General features: G+C 37.2%; 1 protein-coding gene across 1 annotated transcript; it reads left to right on the top strand.

The window, feature by feature from the left end:
- The first annotated feature begins 12 nt into the window (after positions 1-12).
- LOC141901237 (E3 ubiquitin-protein ligase listerin-like) lies at positions 13-19,031 on the top strand. The gene is made up of 31 exons (XM_074788350.1): positions 13-143; positions 805-858; positions 947-1,147; positions 1,227-1,325; positions 1,855-2,138; positions 2,619-2,799; positions 2,893-3,066; positions 6,748-6,932; positions 7,079-7,226; positions 7,323-8,081; positions 8,354-8,582; positions 8,783-8,937; positions 9,019-9,091; positions 9,206-9,356; positions 9,469-9,604; positions 9,714-9,968; positions 10,052-10,170; positions 10,250-10,360; positions 10,504-10,646; positions 10,786-10,927; positions 11,020-11,164; positions 11,283-11,478; positions 11,592-11,829; positions 11,909-12,001; positions 13,714-13,903; positions 16,330-16,519; positions 16,773-16,902; positions 16,995-17,082; positions 18,260-18,454; positions 18,591-18,758; positions 18,838-19,031. The coding sequence occupies exons 2-31, from the start codon at positions 808-810 to the stop codon at positions 18,895-18,897; spliced, it is 5,289 nt and encodes a 1,762-aa protein (XP_074644451.1). The 5' UTR covers positions 13-143; positions 805-807; the 3' UTR covers positions 18,898-19,031.
- Positions 19,032-19,494: the final 463 nt, after the last annotated feature.

Genomic DNA, 19,494 nt, shown 5'->3' on the forward strand with positions numbered 1-19,494 from the left:
CCCTCGGCCACGAAATAAATCTATTGGAATTACGTTCTGTTGCGAAATACTCGTCCACCACGCACGTTGTGAATTACGAAGACACTGTAACACATTCAAGAATATATGTTTCTTATTGCTTTTAATTTGTGTTAAATCTGGAGGTGAGCGTACGATTTTCTAAAAAGAATTACTCTGTCTATGCCTTATAGTTAGGCTAGTTACCTAATCGTTGGTGGTAAGCTTTTTATAATCGGATGGGCTTATACCAACTGAAAATATCCGATCATGAAACTTAACCACAGACAGGTTACTGACTATCTATGCCTCTGCCGGAATAGTTCAAAAATTCAAAGCCAGGAGAAACTCTTTGAGTGCAGTGTAAAGGCTTGAAGGCTTTACACAATTGATATTGATAATTGTATTGGATCCAGTATTGATAACCAGTAGCTTTATCCCTAATATCTTATATAGCCGAAATACTGGAATAGGTCTGGATTAGACTGGGAGAGGGATGTGTTTGTCCGCCAGAGATTCCAGTCCCAACACACAACTTTCGACTTTCTATGATGTAAAATTTTCTTTAGATAAGTCGCACATTGATTGCTGGTGACGACATCACAGTCAACTTACGCATCCATTTGCAACTAGTTGTAGCTGATATTGCGAGCAGTTGCTAATCGACCTTGCTTGGCTTAAGGATATCGGTACTGGTCACTGATATTTAATCTATGTTTCAATTACTGGCCAATATGAATAGAGGATATTTAAAAAGTGAGTATCAGTAGTTGATGTAGTTAAAGGAATTGCGAACTATCTTTGTAGACTATGCCTGGTGCCAAGCAGAAACAAGCGAACAGAACTAAAGGAAATGTTCGGGTAAGAGCCCTTAATTTCATTGAGTAATTTACTAGCATTAGACTTTAAAAAAAATTGCTTTTAAATCTTGAAATGATTCTATTTGTAGCCGTCGAGTAGTGGGCGAGCGGTTGATATGTTATCAGCTGCAACCGGAGGTAAAATGGGTTTCATCGGTTTCGATTCTATGAATGATCTCGGATACGTTCCAGCAGCTGTCGGAAATGATGAGGCCGACTCGTCAGTCGACCCAGAGTTCCGGATGGTGCTTCGCAAATTTTCTAAAAAAGATGCTACAACAAAGTTAAAGGTACAATTATTGTGAATGAAAAGAATTGAGTCCTCTCCTTTTTGGTCGAATTTAAGTTGTATTCTTATATCAATTTCAGACAGTGCAAGAGTTTGCCTGTTTGTGTAAAGAGAAAGGTCAGGAAGCAGTAGTCGCCGTTTTGCCTTATTGGCCTAGATTATATAACAAATTGTCAACGGTAAGTATATATAATGGGGTATAACAAAACACTCTTTTTAATCCTACAGAGTTAAAATTCTTGTTTTATGGAATTAGATTAATCATTTGCCATCGAGATCAGCTGACAATGCAATCAATTTATTTGGGCCAGGTCAGGCATCAGATAACATGACCTCTTAATCTAATTTCCACTAGATGGCAAACTAGTCAAATCTTGCTGCTTAAACTTTATCAGCATGCTCGAATGTTGTTTAACAGTTGTTTAAATGCACTACAACTCATAGGGAGCGCCAGTAGACGATTTATTCGATAAAAGTGAACAAGATGCAAAAATTGATATTAAAGTAGAATTTGCAATTTGAAAAAAAATTACTTCCAATTAACGAGTTGAGAGAAGACAGAATCTGAACTAGAAACCCTTCGCTCTATACCTAGCTATTACAAAGTTGCTTGAATCCAAAAGATTTATTAGCGCTTCCAATGTATACAGTATGTGACACTTAAATCTGTTATCTGTTCAATCTGTTTAATATTAATATTTTAAACAGGACAATGATCGCCGCGTTCGAGAAGCGACGCAGCTAGCGTTCGAACAGCTCATTCTACGAGTTAAACGCAACCTTGCGCCGCAGTTAAAACCTCTTATGGGATGCTGGTTATTGGCTCAGTGCGACGCGCATGCACCAGCGGCGAGTGCAGCTGTAGCTGCATTCGATGCTGCGTTTCCCCCAAACAAGCAAAGCGAAGCTGTCATATTCTGTAAAAACGAAGTGCTATCTTACATCAAGGATAATCTTCTCAGTCAGACACCGCAGACATTAAGCGACCCCTCGTAAGTTTTTTTGGTTGATATTTATGAACTCTGGTTCAAGCACCCCCTGTAGATAAAAAATATATTCAATTGAGAGCCTAAAAGCTTTAGTATATACCCAAGAAGGTAAATTATCGATTGATAATCAGAAATCTAACACTTGTGACTGATTCAGAGGCCAATTTTGAAGAACTTGTCACACCCCAAAAGGGCAGTTTGATTTCCAAACTGGTAATATTAAGCCTGCTCCCGCACTGAAATGCACCAATTATCTTAGTTGACAAAATGAATAAGGGCATTCAAAAAGATTTGCAAACTTGTATAAGTCTCGTAAGTCCCACTGGATCCGGCCCTGGGCTCCTAATTCAAAATCATGGATTGATAATAGAAATGAAATCTACATGCTCTGTTTCAGCTGAGATGTTAAAAGTTTTGTTTTCATATACCAGTAGATATGTAATATTATGTATGCCTCTTATTATTTTCTGTCATTTTATGTAGTTCAATGTCAAAGGAGGAGAGTGAATCCCGATTTGAAAAATTCATCACTTCTTCATTGTTCGCATTACGGAAAGTCCTACTTATGATGAAAGAAAGTGGGCAGACTGATGTTGTGTCTATGGTCGAAGGCATTGTAGATAATGGAAAGTTCTGGAAATATGGAAAGAGCCAATCATCACAGGTTTTTTGCCAAATCGTAACAATCATAGTTTTGCATATTCTGTTACCAGGCTAAAAATCTTGTCATCTTCAAGTGTTGCATTTTTCTCTTAAGATCCGTAGTGCATTCTATGCGGTATTATCAGCTCTGTGCCAAACTAACCCTGAACTTAGTGTCAAATATGGAAAAGAACTGTCAACATTGACATTGCACAACCTCGATGAAGTAGATCCTTGCGTTTGTGGTCAACTTTGGGATGCCATTCTTCACATCGTTTCAACTATTCCAGTAAGTTTGCATTTGACATCTCTTTGGTACTTGCCTGGTTCCATGATCATTTAGATAAAAGAACATTATATTCAGGGGATTTGAGAAATCATTTTATTCAATTACCATACTATTAGTTTATGCTGTGTTGAGATAATGAATGTCACAAAATTTTACTGTATTTTGAATGTAAATGCATGCAAACCATCGCTGTATTTCATCTTTGTGTATGTTGTATGTTGAGTATTGTATTTTCATTAAGTGAACTTCAGAGATGCTAGTTTTCCGGAATTCCGGAAATTTAGGATCGCCGATGTCAATTCCGGAAATTGGGTGAGAATTCCTCGCGGCGACCAGTAATGGCACGGACCGTAAAAGCGTTCGTTTGCTTGTACTCGTCGTCGCTTCTGTGTTATTTTATCTTGGTCTCTGTTTCCGAGGACGTTCTGCTACAATGTATATATGTGTGCTTGTTGTGGTATCTGTGCGTGCGTAGGCGGAGCGCCACTGTTGTGACGCCATTTCCAATTAAAAGTCAATTATCTTTACGCGCTGTTGTACATCGTCCCGCTGACGGCCAACAATGTGAAGATGCACGTGGTACTAATTAAGATGATATCTAATAAATATCATCTTAATTATTACCACGTGCGTGCTATGTCCTGAGGCACGCAGCTTTGAAACTTTCTTTTTGCCTGCAGCTGTCAAGCTGGACGGTCTGCAAAATGAGCCCGCACGGAAAGATTGTCAGTCGGGAGTCGGCCGATATAAAGGCAATTGACAGCGGTATAAAAAATAAATTTAACTGGCACTGGCTAGAGTGTAAGGACAGTAACGGGGACTACTTATCGAACTACATTCGTAAGTTAGACTTAGCTGGCGTGGCGTACTGCGTCGTTTGTAAAGACCAGGTCAAATACGGTAGTGGCGGGAAAAAAAGATATTCTTCGTCACCCAGATAGCGCGCGGCATAAGCAGCGAGGGATGTGAAGCACAACGAATGCCTGCCGTCGTATTTTCAGATACCCAGATCGCTCTAGAACGCATTTCCGGCGATGCAAAAACGCAAAAAGACACCCGTTCTAAATTCCGGAATTTTGGTACTTTGGCCCTAGCATCTCTGGAACTTATTCTAGAATAACTCCCTCACAACCTGCTGTGAATTGATTAAATTACTTGGTGCCAAGCTTTATTTAATTACTTGTATCTATAACTAGCCTATCAGGCTCTATCTCTTTCCTTTGTGGCACAAATTTATCAAATTTACCGTAGGCCCTACTGTCTGAGGTCAGATTGAGAATATCTGTCAGTTCACATCATTCTGAAATGGATAATAGCACCAAAACTGTATGCTTGTGGAGACAAAAAAATTATGTCTGGTTGACAGTTCTTATGTACATTTCTAATCCGATATGCACTTGCGGTTTTCTGTTGAATATATTCAGTTTTTTCATTCTAAGAATTTATCGTTCGAAGTCGACCGGATTCCTACTACTGCAAATGCTCACGATTGTTGACAATTGCTTTCTAGTGAATTCGTTTCTAGTCGTGAACGCTCGAAGGATATTTTCGTTCACCAAGTACGGAGCTGGCTTTTACTATCTCGCTGACGCATACATCGGACCGAGGTTCATAAGATATTTTGCGCCGTCAAATATCGCTTTTAGAATGACGCGCAACTGGTTGATTGTACTAGTAAGCCTTGACCGAGCCATTCACATTATTTACCCGTTGCGCGCTATTGTAATTTGTACAAAACAAAATTTCATCGCTGTGTTTCTCGTTATTTTTGCCATAAGTGCTCTACTGCAAGGTGCTCGTGCATGTTGCGTTGAACTCGTTGTCAAAAATCCTGATTGCCCGTTCAATTTTCCGATCTTACGCTTTTATAAACATTTTCCGTATGGTATGAATGAACTGGGAGTTGTGGTGCCAACAATTGTTTGCCTGTTTCTGTTGTTACTTATGGCTAACATTGTGCTGGCTGTCAGTTTGTTTAAAGCTCAGAGGCAACGTTCGGACTTGACTCATGCGACTGTCCCGAAGTCCACATCAGAATCGCAAGCTACTATTCTCGCGTTTGGTATCTTGATGACATTCCTTATATGTGAGAGCCCGAACAGCGTAGAGAGAATCTTAGAATTGATCTGGCGAAGTAAAAACCGTCTGCGGTCTCATCCCATGATACAAGTCTCAATCCAAATTGATTCTTGCGTCAATTTCTTTGTTTATTGTCTTTCTAGTAGAAAATTTCGTCAGATCGTGAAGCGGACTCTCCAATGCTCTAGTACAAGCAGAAAACAGAGAAAAATTTTTTAACGTTTATGAAAATAGAATACGGACATGCATTGTTTGAATTCCTACGTGGTTTTTTGTCTTATCCAAATAGAATTGATATTGTCCTAAATAAGAACTACCCGTAACTAACATACCGGTATAAGAAATAAACAATTTGTGTAGGGTAATAAAAAAAACCAACACAATAATGGTAGTGAATTATGCAACTTGATTGTCCCCACTACCTTCAATAGCCCCAATCACATGAGCATTGAATCCCACACCAATCATTCTTACTGGTGCCAAATGGGTCGGTGCTTGTTTGGCATGGACCATATTTGGCCCGACCAAAATCGTTGGACCAAGCTTGTGCTGAATCTTAGACCAATTTATTCTGTGTGAAAGTTTATTGGTTCTGGAGGTAACTCATCTTCTTTACCACTGCATAATTTCCATCATTTTAGTAATGAGTGTGATCAGGACAAATTTTACTCGGGGGCCTTGTCCCGGCTGGTTGTTGACCTGTGCAAAATCGTTTCCATGTGATCAATACCTATGTGACGAAAAGAAAATCTATTCAGTTTACCACAAAACTTGCAATTTTATTCTAACGTTCAGAGGATTGCTGGAAGTAATCTAAATCTAAATCTGCTAGAATTATTGAGTAAAATTCTCAATGACACAACCACAATGTTAGGTATTGAATTTTCATTAAGTGAATACATTTTAGAATAATTCCCTCACCACCTGTGGATTTTGTAAAATTGAGGATATTTCTTTCTAACAATCTTAAGGCAACTGACATATCTATCATACGTCTGCCAATAATTCCATTCATTGAACAACTTTATTGAATTAAAGCGACTATCATTTCTGAGGTCAAATTCAGGAATATCTGTCAGTTCTTTTGAGAGAAATGGAAAAGAACGTTGCATCTACTTGTTTGTGGAGACAGAATAATTATGTCTAGTTGAATATTCTTGTGTGCGTGTCTGACCTGATATTCTGTTGAATATATTCTGTTTATTTTAAGAAGTCATCATTTGTCGATGGGATTCCGTCTACTTGCAATTTTTGCTAATTTATTTCTAGTCGTGATCACTTGACAAATACTATCATTCACCAAGTATTTGAGCTGGCTTTTCTATATTGCATACAATGGATCGAGGTTCATTAGATATTTTGCGCCGTCGAATTGACCAAAAGATTATGAAAATATTACAGACATGTATTGATTATTCGAATATCAATGTGTTTTTGAAATTGATGTTGTAATCCTGATTAAAATCTTAAAAATGAACTGAAATTTTCAATAAATGTAACGTTTAAGATGATTGTGAATACGGACGGCATCGTCCCTTTCCTTGCTTTTTGAGAAAACCTATTGCCTTTTTTCTATGTTATGATTTTCATTTCATTATGTAGGATTGCTGGCAATACTTGAACATGCGCAAGGCTGTCCTCCCAAAACTCTGGAAACTGTTGCATTGTGGTGGTGCTGGGAATGCAACTGCAATATATCCAAATCTGCTCCCATTATTGAGTAAAATTCCTGATGACACAACCAATGAGGGTTTCTATGCAAAGTTTTTTAACAATATGAAAGCCGGGTAAGCACTCAAACTATCTATTTATTCACCAATGGTAGAAAACCTAATGATCCTCTCGATGTTTATGCTGCCGAAAAGTTCCGATTGCAGTCGCAATAATGTATACCGGCAACTCTGTGATTATAAGTGTATTTCCATTTTTGCAGTTTATCTGAAAGAAAAGTTCAGCAAAGCTCCAGTGAATGTGGGGCCGTTGTCTCAGCATTCATGGAATGTCTGCGATACGCTCTTATGAAAAGTTTCAATAGAAACTCTGAGAATGAAACATTCCATGAATTTTTGCTTAGTGATCAGGTATGTCAGCTCCATATTTAGATATAAAATTTACAATATGCTTGTATTGTGAAAATGAAATTGAGTATTGGATCAATGTGATTTTTTTATTTTTAGCTCATTGCCATAATACAAGCAGCCATTACTGAGAATGAGAGCTCCCTGGTCAATTCACCGCTGTTCAGAGAACTAACCTCATTTTTGGTATTTCTCCATAAAGCAAATGAAAACCGATATGAGAAAATCTATCGCATTTTCTGGAAGTATTTTTCGGAAATTTGTATCTTGACGTTGGATAGTTGCGGTGTCGATGGTAAACGTAATTACATCATACATAGACTAGCGTTGTTGATCGAAGCACTGCATTCGCCCATCCAGTATGTCGGCAAAACTTCAACTCGCGTCTGCTTTACTGATGGAAAGTCCCCCACCAGAATGGTCTCGGCAAAAGCTAAATTGCCGAATGTTGCGACGATCGATACGTCTGTATTGCTCGATCCTGCTGGGAACTGTGTCAATCTAGTCAGTAATTTGTGCCATAAGAGTTTCAGTATAGCAAGAGAACATAAATCTCATCCCCACATTAGATTCTTATCGACGGTTCTTGCTCGCTATAAAATGCAGTGTCTGTTTATGAACGTTTTGGATCAGTTCGGTGAGTCCCAACAGCCCGATGTGCACGTCACTCGTGCATTCATGAGAGACATAGTACTGCCATGGATACACGAGTTTGAGAATGCTGATAATGCCAATGATGATGATGATGATAGTGATGAAAATGATGAGGTGCTTCCGGCATTAATAGACCTGCTATTCTCGACGTATGAAGCTGCTCCTTTGGATATTCGATATGATCTGCTTGCACTCATATCTAAGGTATGTATCATCGGTCATCATTGATAATGTAGATTTTAGGAATCCTGGCATAAGAATGACGATTATACACCACGCTATTACTGGAAATTATTATCTGTGCTCATTGTATATGTATACATGGAGCAATAGATTTCAAATAGATGAATCGAATTTCAATGTACATTGCAACAAATTCTAATTGGTAGTGTATACATTCTTCATGAATATTATCTACACGTACCATTAAATTGAAACTTGCACATTGTGACCCTAATAATTCATGTGCTTTTCAGTCAATTACAACAGCGAAAGTGATGTCCTGTTTCATGCGAACTCTAGTTGATTTGAAATCGGATGACGGTATACGACGATGGTTGAAAAGTTTGGAATTCGGAAAGAAACTTATCACATTTACGAATGATCTTTGCGAACAGAGCCTACGTCCAGAGGATGAACAGACAAATGATCTAACTGAACGCTGGTTGCTGTTGTCCATGGCCCTCAGTACAGCCGATAATTTTGGTAAGAAATAACTTCCATTTCGCGCATAGACATGTTAATCGGTGGGCCTAGCCTGAGGCGTCACATCACCGTAAAGATTAAGAGTATGTGAATAGATCAGTTTGAAATTGTCCCTGTTAAATGGTGTGGAATAAGAGTGAACTGTCAAAGAAAGTTTGGTATTTTCATTAACTCATATTACTTTTTACTTCATATTACAGAGCCTTTACTCAATAAAGATGCTGTGAATGAAATTCTGTTGTCATTGAAGAACACTTTACCACAAGGTGCTGCTGGACAGATTAGTTCGGAGCATGGATCTCGTTGTATAAGTTTCATCTGTAATCTAGCCGATAGTTTCTTCAGTAACGTCAAGGTATGTATGTACCTGGCATATTCTTAATACAGAACCGTATTGAAATGCTGGTATACATATGCTGGTATTTATCGCTTTTAGGGATGTTTGTTAATGGCGCCAGCGGAAGATCTATTGTTCACAATATTCCAACTGAGCTTTGATTCAAATGCAAGTGAGTACTGATTATAAGAAAAAACTATTTAAAAAAACTGATGCTGAACTTATCTTTACTTCAGCTGATTAGATATATTACCATGTATATATGCAATTTACTCGTAAAATGCAGGTTATATGCTGGAGAAATTGAGTAAAACATGGCAATGTGGTGTACAAGCTCTTACGGGCCAACAGGGTGGATATATGAAAGATGGGGGATTCTTTTATAAAGCTGCGTCATTTTTGAAATCACAAGTGGTTGAATGTAGACACATTGAAAGGTAATTCATTAGCTATACCTTGTAAAATAACACGCTGATATCTTATGCTTAATAGCTGTACATATTGTGATTTTCATTTCGTACAAATTGATATCATTATTTCACACTGCAGTTTGAATAGATTGACATCACAATCTGTTATGCTGCTAAAGGCTATGATTCCTTCCGGAGATAGTTTGCAAAGTACAACATGCCAGGAGTTTGCGAAACATTTGAATGTTGAAGGAGTAACTGCTCTGCGAACTGAGGTTTGTTACCGGTTGTTTTATTACTGAATTTCTCAAAAGCACATATGCTATGTGCTGTTCTTACAACCTTACAATACAAGATTATGTAAAAAGATATATCTTTATAAAGGATTGGTTTGTAACGCCACTGCTAGAAGGTACCCTCATATTCCTCGATCAACCTGTCATCTCCCAGCCTGTACAAACAGATCTCATACCAAATGGCATTGCGTCGACATTGTATATGGGTGCACTGCTGATAGAAATGAAGAAATCCGGAAATGAAACCGATGAAGATTCAATGGTCATTGATGTTTGCAATGTTGTTGTTGATGCAGTCGATGCCATATCCTACTGCCAATCATTGGCTGGAAGGCGCAAAGAGGCAAGCTGAGAAAATGTACCGTACAAAGTAAAAGTTTCCTTAAAGAATATTTGATTTTTATCAGTTGATTGTTTACATTTTAGGCCCTGAAGAATACACAAATGGGAAAGAGTTCTAGTCTATTGTTATCAAATACCAAGCAACTGTGGCTACATTTAACCACCGAAGAACGCCTGAATGTGGTTGAGAGGGTTCTCAATAAGTACTGAATACTAGCAAATCCATGATTTGGAAGAATAAGTTTCTCTGATAACTAGGTTTACAATGTATCTTTATTTCAGATGTTCTGTTGAAGGAGATCTTTGTTCTCTGTCTTTATTGGTGCTTTTACGTGATATTCTATCACATAACGAAGTACCTGATTTACTTGAAATGGTTGGATCTTATGAAAGGTAGGCTGCCTTATGTTAAAATTTCATTCAGCAAATACAAAATAGGCAAAGAAAAAGGAAGAGTAAAGTTAAATTATATTAGAGTAAAAATTTATATTTATGAAAAATTGGTTTACAATTCGTTCGATCTTTGTGCCTTATAGAATGTCGGAGATGTCATTGCCTCTACTGCATACACTTGTGACCATTCTGCCGTATCTTTCTAATGATAAACTGGACATCATGATAAATATTCTAACAGCTCAGCTCATTTCAATACCAGTTGACGGGGATGAAATTAGTGACAGTGAGTAGATATTTTAGTTATTTCAGTCTATTGAGGATTTCTATTCAATTCTTTAATCCATTTCAATCTAGCATTTGATCTTTGAAGTATACATTGACTACGTATTATTTTATCTTGATTATTATGTTTTTTCCTCCAGACTTCTTGTTTTTGTTGGCCAGCTTAGTGAAAGGTTTGACCGTGCAAGATGTTGCCAATGTCAATGCAGACGTCATAGTTGGGGTGCTTGATTTTCTGATTCACTGGAAAGATTCCAGAGAAACAAGAATGTGCTTTTCTAGGTATTTCAAATTCTAGAGATTATAACTAGATTATCAAATTCTAGCATGTTTTGTCTAAGCTTATCGATGCGTATCTCTTCTTTTTGTTGCAGTTTGCTCAGTGACTTTAGTTGGAAGGAGGTGATTGCCAATGTTGAAATGATGAAGTTCATGACTGTCGTAATGCAGAAATATTTTGAAAACATAACACGTGAACATTGGGATTTCATCTTGTGTTGTCTCGTTTCTTGGATACAGGTAATTCAATATATTACATTAAGATATATAAATAGCTGTACAAAGCTCTTTTGACATTTTAGAAATCAGGTTTGCATTTATCTAAGAACATGTATTATAGATATTTGTGTGATTTCAGAGTTGTCACATAAGCGCAGAATCTATTGCTACGATATTGAAAAATGATCTCTTCGCAATCCATAATTGTCATCTGTTGCAAGCAGTCGCTTCACTCATTCCCAATCTTGAGGGCCATGATCTTACTACTGAATGGAATGAATTCTTTGCTGAAGGAATTTTCTCTGCTTTATTTCCACTCTTCACGCAAATTATGGGTGAGTATAACAAAATCAATTTTGCCTTGTCATATGTCAATAATATCTATTTCTTGAGTAAGCAGAGTCTGCTGATTACATGAGTTCAGACAACATTTCTTGTTTTTGTAAAGGTCTCGTCGATCAACCATCAATGACATTGGACCAGGAATACTTGTTGGTTGCCATGGGGGCAGCGCTGGTGCATTGCCCTAAATCGCTGGTTCTAAATCATCAACTGCCTCCAAAATTGATGGCAGATGATGCAACCAGCCTTCCGATAGAGACTCAAACTTTGATGAATCATCTCTGCCCAATGTTGTTCTCAAACACACGTGCTGTACAGTTTACAGCTTATCACCTCCTTGTTAGGTAACAACTAGATCGTGAAGTATTTTACAGTATAACTACACAAATCCAGTTGTCAACTTGTTATCTATTGTTTGTGCAGGTTTGTGGGAGAATTGTCCATCCATGACTCTCAGAATCAATCGGAAAATGATACTAAGAATGAAAGCACAACAACAAAAGATGAAATTGTTAGGTAATTCATATCATGAATATAGTACCTATTTGACGGTATCCGGACAATTGCCCCCCCCCCCCCGGACAATTGCCCCCCAAATTAAATCTTTTTTGACGCCTTATAAAACGTTACCATTATGAAACCTAAACAATGTTAACCATTCAGCGTCATTTTACAAACGACAGCCGTAAATCGATGTGCAAAACGTCACAGGTCTATGTGTACACATACAAGCTATTTGGCAAAATATTATTGACATAGATGTAGAATGATTCCTGTAGAATGCTTCCTGTGATTATATATTGACCTATATTTGGACGTCGAAATGTTATATTGCATTGAATATCATTAGAAGACGTATTGTAATAGTAAAGGATGTATGATTATATCAGAAGCGGCAGGCATAAATCGAAATGATAAGTACATCAGATTATTCGGTTAAATGGCGGATGTATACACGATCCGGAAGTCTGATATAAAAGTCAGACCCTGACATGGGGATGCCGGTGGAATGACGAAGCTATCTACGATGTGTGTAGGGCCGGCGTGAATTTCATCAGCGGCTACAAGCGGTCAATATGAAAATGTGGAAACATATAATTTCAATATTCAAATGTTTTAGAAAATATGTTTGATATTAGGGGTATGCAGGTTTCGTGAGATTAGCAATTCATAATAGCATAGCTGTCATATACGGCTCCGCGTCCTCTGATGGCATGTGTATTAGGTGACAATTCAATTCAATTCTTTATTGATCCTTATTACATTGAAATTCCGGGATAAAATTCAATGAATACAAATTTTAAAATAAGAAAATACAACATACATGACACACGGGCAATTCATACAGAATAACATAAACATGTTATTTTAAATGACAATGTCTACTTCAACCCAGGCTCAAGACTCGAGGATATCGAGTGACAGCCAAACCCGTGGCCCGGGTCGGCTGCCTAGGCCACACGATATGCTCGAAGTCATGATGAAGCAGACATCAGAAGAGCTCTTTCTACAACCATAGGGGCAATGAAGTTGCAGACCAGCTTAGAGGCATAAGTAAATGAAGTCGGTCGCAAGTTCGCGATCAATTATTGAGAATTTTCAATCAAACAAATTAAACCTCTACTACAGTCGAAGACCTGTATCATCTACCCAATCGCCAAATCCCATAATTCCCCAAATTTCTTAAAACTTCGATTTCAAATTCGCAATTCCACATTAGCTTATCCCAGAAATTCTAAATTTTTTTCGCAGGCGTCAAATAATTTTTTAAAATTAATTTTCTTGTTTATCTTAAAGTAACACAGATATTTACTTCAAATTAATTAGACAAAGAGAACTAATTCTAGCCAATTACTCTAGGACTGCTTTATAGTTTTAGATTGGCTAAAGTAACACTAAAACTAATTCCAATAAATCAGCCAGCGTTAACTAATGCACTAATAAGTGGACTTATTAAGTTTCCTTTAATTTGGTAAGTGAATTATAATTACACAAGGACTGATTTAAAGTTTTTGATCTGCACACAACATCAGTAATTCTATATCTTATAAATCTATATTCAATAATATACAAATGAATTTCTAAGTAAAAATTATTTAGGTGGTGTTAATCCAAATCAAAAAGGATTTTATTCGGGGGGCAATTGTCCTAGAATCTTATTTGACGTTCGACAGTTTATCATCACCTAAAGGATTTATACAATTGTATGTTTACATATCTAACTGCAGTCTTTCCCCTCCGGTTGGTCTAATGAAGATCTTGCAAACATCAACAGAAGGCGTGCAGTTACTAACCAGTGAATATTCCTTGGGAGAAACGCTTGACATAGAAGGATTCACGGTAGAACATACTGTGTGCATGACATATCTGCTTTGCTGGAAGCTGATACTGAGGTTTTTTAGAGGAGCAACTTCAGAGGTAGGCCTACATTTCTCTAATTCACTTATTTGAATCCTAAATACTAAACTATCATTTCATTTAAAGTATAGGTCCAAGGCGCTAGCCTAAATATAAAAAAAACCCCAATATCAACAAAAAAACAACAAAAAAGTCTTTTTCACTGACATTTCAAACAGATTACTTCTATTGATCTTCAGAGATTTATTTTTAAAATGAAATAAAGAACTACACTTATCCTTTTTCCAGCAATCTACTATTTACTTTAATTACATGACCTCATGTTCTTGTTGGGGTTCATTGAAACTTTTACGTTTTGAACATATGTATTTATTGTCTTGATGGTTCTGCTGGTGAATAATCTTTTCGTACGTGTACATGGGCATTTTACATAGTTAGGTTGTTACATATTAAAAAACTCCCAATCCAAAATTATAATCCCAATATTTGGTTTGTTACCCTCATGCTGAAATCGTTGATATCGTTGGTTGTAGGCCGCCTGGTTCATTAATTTTTCCTTCACCACGAGGAGTGATTTTTCTGTATATTAAAGCAGCAAATGATGTGACGAATAGTAACAAAGCAGCTGTTCTATAAAGCCAGTCAAATGTCATCACCGCAATCATGAATCCGCCGAACAGTGACCCAAGTATAAAGCCGAGGTCCATAGTTAATTTAACCAGTCCAAAAAGAGCTCCATATGTTTTATGACCATAGCGAACTTCTACTACACGTGCTAGTGTTGAATTGATCGAGCACGGAATTATTCCATTCCCGAGGCGAATTAATCCTTGTGGTGCAAGCAAAAACCAGATTGAGGTGGAAGCTGGATATATTGCCATACCGATTGCAAATGCCCACATTCCCACCATAGTATATACCCATTGGAATTTTTCGTTTAAGTATCCAGTTAGTAAATTTCCAACTGCCATGAATAATGTTGTCGTAACGAATACCACTGTTATTTTCCACATTTCTGGTCGAAACTCAAAAAGGACCCATTTGATTTCTGTAGCAAGAAATAATCCCAGCGCAAAAAAAGTTAGAAGATAACATAATAAACCTAACATAATGTACGGGTCTCGGAAAAATGATGCGTTTACTGATATGCTGTTCTTAGATCTTTTTTTCGGTATTATCAATTGTCCTAGCAATCCGACTAAACTAGATAAAATTGCCAGTACCAAGAATGGAGTCTTTAAGTCAAAATATTCAAAAAGCAATGGCCCTATGGCGTAGCTCAATGAAAGGCCAGTGGTCAGTCCAAGAAGACTTATGCTTACTGCTTTGTTTCTTTCTACATCATCCTGAAATGTTTCTCCTACTAAAGCCAAACTAGGTATGTAAGTCAGGCTCAGTCCGATTCCTTGCAAACATCGAAATACGATCAAAAGCGTTAAAGTCGGCACAAACGCGAATCCCAACATAACCGTTGTATTTATAAGGCCTCCTACGAGTAACGGCCAATGGCAACCGAATTTGTCTATGACAACGCCAGTTACGAATGAAAAAATGATTTCGAACACATATCGTAGAGCGGTGATATAACCTATTGCGTAATCAATATCCTTATTCGCAGTGATATTGTTAGCGTACATGTCATCGGTTTTGAATGAATCAACAGATGTATTCCTCGTGAATACTTTCACCACCAGCGGTGGCAATAAAGTCGTCAACATATGTGATGTAACGGCATAAGTTAACATCAAACTGAATGAAACTATCATCATGAATTTAGGTGATTTGCGAAATGTTGCCTTTTTTGCGCTGTCAGCCATCGTGAAAATGAATCTGAAATTAATGGGGAAAAAGTTCATATTATATTTGTTGAAGAAACTGAACAGTGAAAAAAAAATATGAAGATTGTTTACCTTCATCACTTACCTGTAAAGGTATCTGAATATTCAAAGTATTTTCCTTAAAATTTCTGGTTAGGTTGACTCCTTATTAATTGACCAGTACTGGTTACACTAAAATCAAACTTCTACCTGTCATCCCTTTCACATGAGGAATAACAGTAGGGCCTATGCTATTTATTGAAAAAGTCATTAGTCAAGGCTAATGCCCTAATCACATTTTTATGTGAATTCCAAACAGTTCAAAGTGACCACTCCGTATATACACCATGGATAATCTCTATGGTAGTTTTAAGCATATAAAGTCCCATTACAATCTTTCCCAACTAATTATTTGATGTACTCCTAGTTGGACAAGAGTAATAGAAATGAAATCTGACTTAGCAATTCAGTTAAGCATGAGCATAGTAAACCCAAATCCCAGGAATCCTCATTTTTAATGGAATTTGCACAGTAGCAGGATATATACATACAGTTATTGCTTCAAATGAATCTGAACCGAAGTCACCTGGGAAGAATTTAAAATGAAATGACAGTAAACTTGTAATATTTCTTTGGGAAAGAATTAGTTGTTTTTTTTTTAAATTTCAGTTACGAGTTCAATATGCCAGCTATTTGAAAGAGACAGGCTCAGTGGAAACACTACTTCCCCATTTATTCAATTTGATGCCAGAAACTCCTTTAGTTGTTATGAAAGACTCATTAACATCTCACAACTCTGTTCAATGCCTTTCAAGCACAAAGAATCTATTTTCCGAGAAGCCAGCACTCAAAGTCTGCGGTAAGTTCACTACTATTTAAAATAACCTTGGAGTAATCAGTCTGATTACTCCAAGAAATAACTAATGACCCCTAATAATGCACACATTTGGAGTGCGAATACATGAACGTTTAGAAAATAAAATTGTGGAACCAAAAAATCAGATTGACCATTTATTCACTGTTATGATGAACTGTTTAACTATAGTGTATTTATGCTAACCTTGATATACATGGTACAAGCATCTATTTCAACCTGAACTGATTTATTTCAGCATTTCCATCCACGCAAGAAGTTTACCACCTGGCTTGTTCAGTTTATTACAATGCATTAAAAGACTTGCCAGCTATTGTTCGGCAATGGAGTAATGACCTGGACAAACGAAAAGCTGGAATTGTTGATAAGTACGTTCTTAATACCTACGTTCTAGATACATATTCACCTTTGATGGGATTCAGTATCTTTCATTGGAATAATTCTTTAATTGTGTTACCAGGTTTACTACAAAATATGTGAGTCCAGTATTGAGCACTGAAGAAATACAGTCAATCAGTGAGAAAGATAAGGAAATGGACAATATGGTGGTATGTGAACAACAAGATATAGAATTAATTTTAAGCTACAAATAAATGATTGCTCTTCTCATTAAGTTAAAGCAGTTGACCTTAATTTAAAAAAAAAATTGAAACATGCCAGTACCGGTAAATGATTCATAAACGAATGTAAATGCATTATTGCTAAACAAAATCTGTGTAACTGGGTGTGTAAGACAATGCTATAGCAACCAAGCATATCTTGAAATATCTATGGTCTATTGAATTAGGAAGTGATATTTGTCACTTGATGCATCAATTGATCCCAAAAAGGGGTAGACATAACAAACTAGACGTATCGGCCCCACGTCGCGCGGTTCCGCCACCGTGCGGGATTTACGCGAAGCAGCAAACACAAACATGGCCATTCTCTCAATTTTCAATGATAGAAATCGTGTGTGCATTTCAATTATTTCGGCTGTTAGGGTTTTAAGGCACAATATAAGTTGATGATGTGATATGGCGATGTTAATTAATGATAATTCCGCAGTGAAGCTAGTCACGAACGGTGCCGATTGAGTGTACAGCTGCCAAAAACACTGAAATGTGCGTAGTTGCGTAACTATTTGCAGTGAATTGCAGACGAAACATGAAGCCTTAACGGCCGTTTAAAAAAAATTATACCAATCGCAATTGTAAAATAAAAATGAGATAGAACCTAAGTTAAAATTCTGGCCATTTCTAAAATGTTATTACTAATTTTTAGTCAGTGCGGAACGTTTAGTTTTCCAACAATAATGAGGGGTGGTAGGTAGTCATGCAATTCAAGTCATCATTTATTACACGTTACTTCCGTGTTGTTGAAAATCTCGCGAGTCCTGGACCAAACCCCATTGAACAATGTGATCTGTGTGCTGGCCACAAATGCACACAGATCACACTACACTACCCATTACAAACTCCAGTACCCACAGCTTTCATATATCCATCCAAATATTTAGAGTGTCTTTTTTCCTGGATATACCTGGAGGTCAAAAGGTAGAAATTTAGATAATCCATTGTATATTGTTAAATGTCAGTGAAGATTGAAGGAGATTTCTTAACATTTGTATTCTTTAATGTGACCTTCATAGTTGAGATTGCCAAGAAAACTGGTAATATAATATATCTATAATAGGTATATGTAAAAATTATGATTTACAATCTTGCTTTTTTGTGTTATATACAGGTTAAGGCTCGACCAGCTGCCAGAGAAGTTGTTGCGACTTACACGGTGGACGATGTTTCCATGGAACTTGTTGTCCAGCTGCCAGTCAATTATCCACTTGGCGTGGTCACTGTAGAGTCTGGTAAACGTGTACGAGTGGCCAAGGAACAATGGCGTAACTGGATGCTTCAAATGACAACTTTCCTAAACCATCAGGTATGCATCCACTTTGGAAGTTGTTTATAGTGTTTCCAGTTGGGGATCAAAGGACCATTCTTAAAATAGGCCGTTTTTGCAATGAACTCGTGTGCAAATGCAACTTGTATAAATAATTTTTTGTTCCATTTTAAAGAATGGGTCTATAATTGATGGATTGTTGCTGTGGAAGAGTAACATAGATAAACGTTTTGAGGGTGTGGAAGATTGCATGATTTGTTATTCCGTGATTCATGGAGCGACGTGCCAGCTTCCAAAATTACAGTGTAAAACTTGCAAGAAGAAATATCACTCGGCCTGTCTGGTAGGTACCGATGATATTTGATGTACTCCTCTATAAATACATGTATACTTTTTGGTGACTTGATTTATTTCTATTACAGTATAAATGGTTCAATACAAGCAATAAGTCATCCTGTCCACTGTGCAGAAATCTGTTTTAAGTCGCAAGATGATTGTGTGTAGCCAAGATCATTTTAGACTGATGCGATACATTAAGATTAATGACATTGGTCGAGTCTCTCATTGTTATTGTTGTGGAATCATAGTTGAAAAATTAAAAGTTTTTATAACTCCATTATCCATTTTTCTTTTTTACTCAAAAGCTTTTCTAAGTATGAACAGAATCTTTCATGTACATGTATACAATACTGTTATGCATTACATCTCAGTCTACTGTATTATAATGTACCAAGGAGTTCTTGACTATTGACGGATTGTTTCTGGATTACCGTAGATATATTCGGAAGGTGGGCTTTGGGCCACACATGCGGTTCTCTGCGACGACCCAATGACATCAGTGCTTTTGCGACGTGAGTTGCAATTAGTCATTATTTACTAATTAGTTGCACACCATCAGGCGAGCTTAGAGGCTGGCAATCAACGTGCTGAATAGTTATACTGTGAGGCGCTGCCACTAATTTCATCAATCGCAGATTATTCATACACCAACACGAGTCAACGGTGGCAAAAGTGTATTGCCTTATTACAGTAGACTCCGCACGAGTTGAATCCGATCAACTAAGATAACCGTTCAACTC

Source organism: Tubulanus polymorphus, chromosome 1, assembly GCF_964204645.1.
Source record: "Tubulanus polymorphus chromosome 1, tnTubPoly1.2, whole genome shotgun sequence".
NCBI classification, from domain to species: Eukaryota; Metazoa; Nemertea; class Palaeonemertea; order Tubulaniformes; family Tubulanidae; genus Tubulanus; species Tubulanus polymorphus.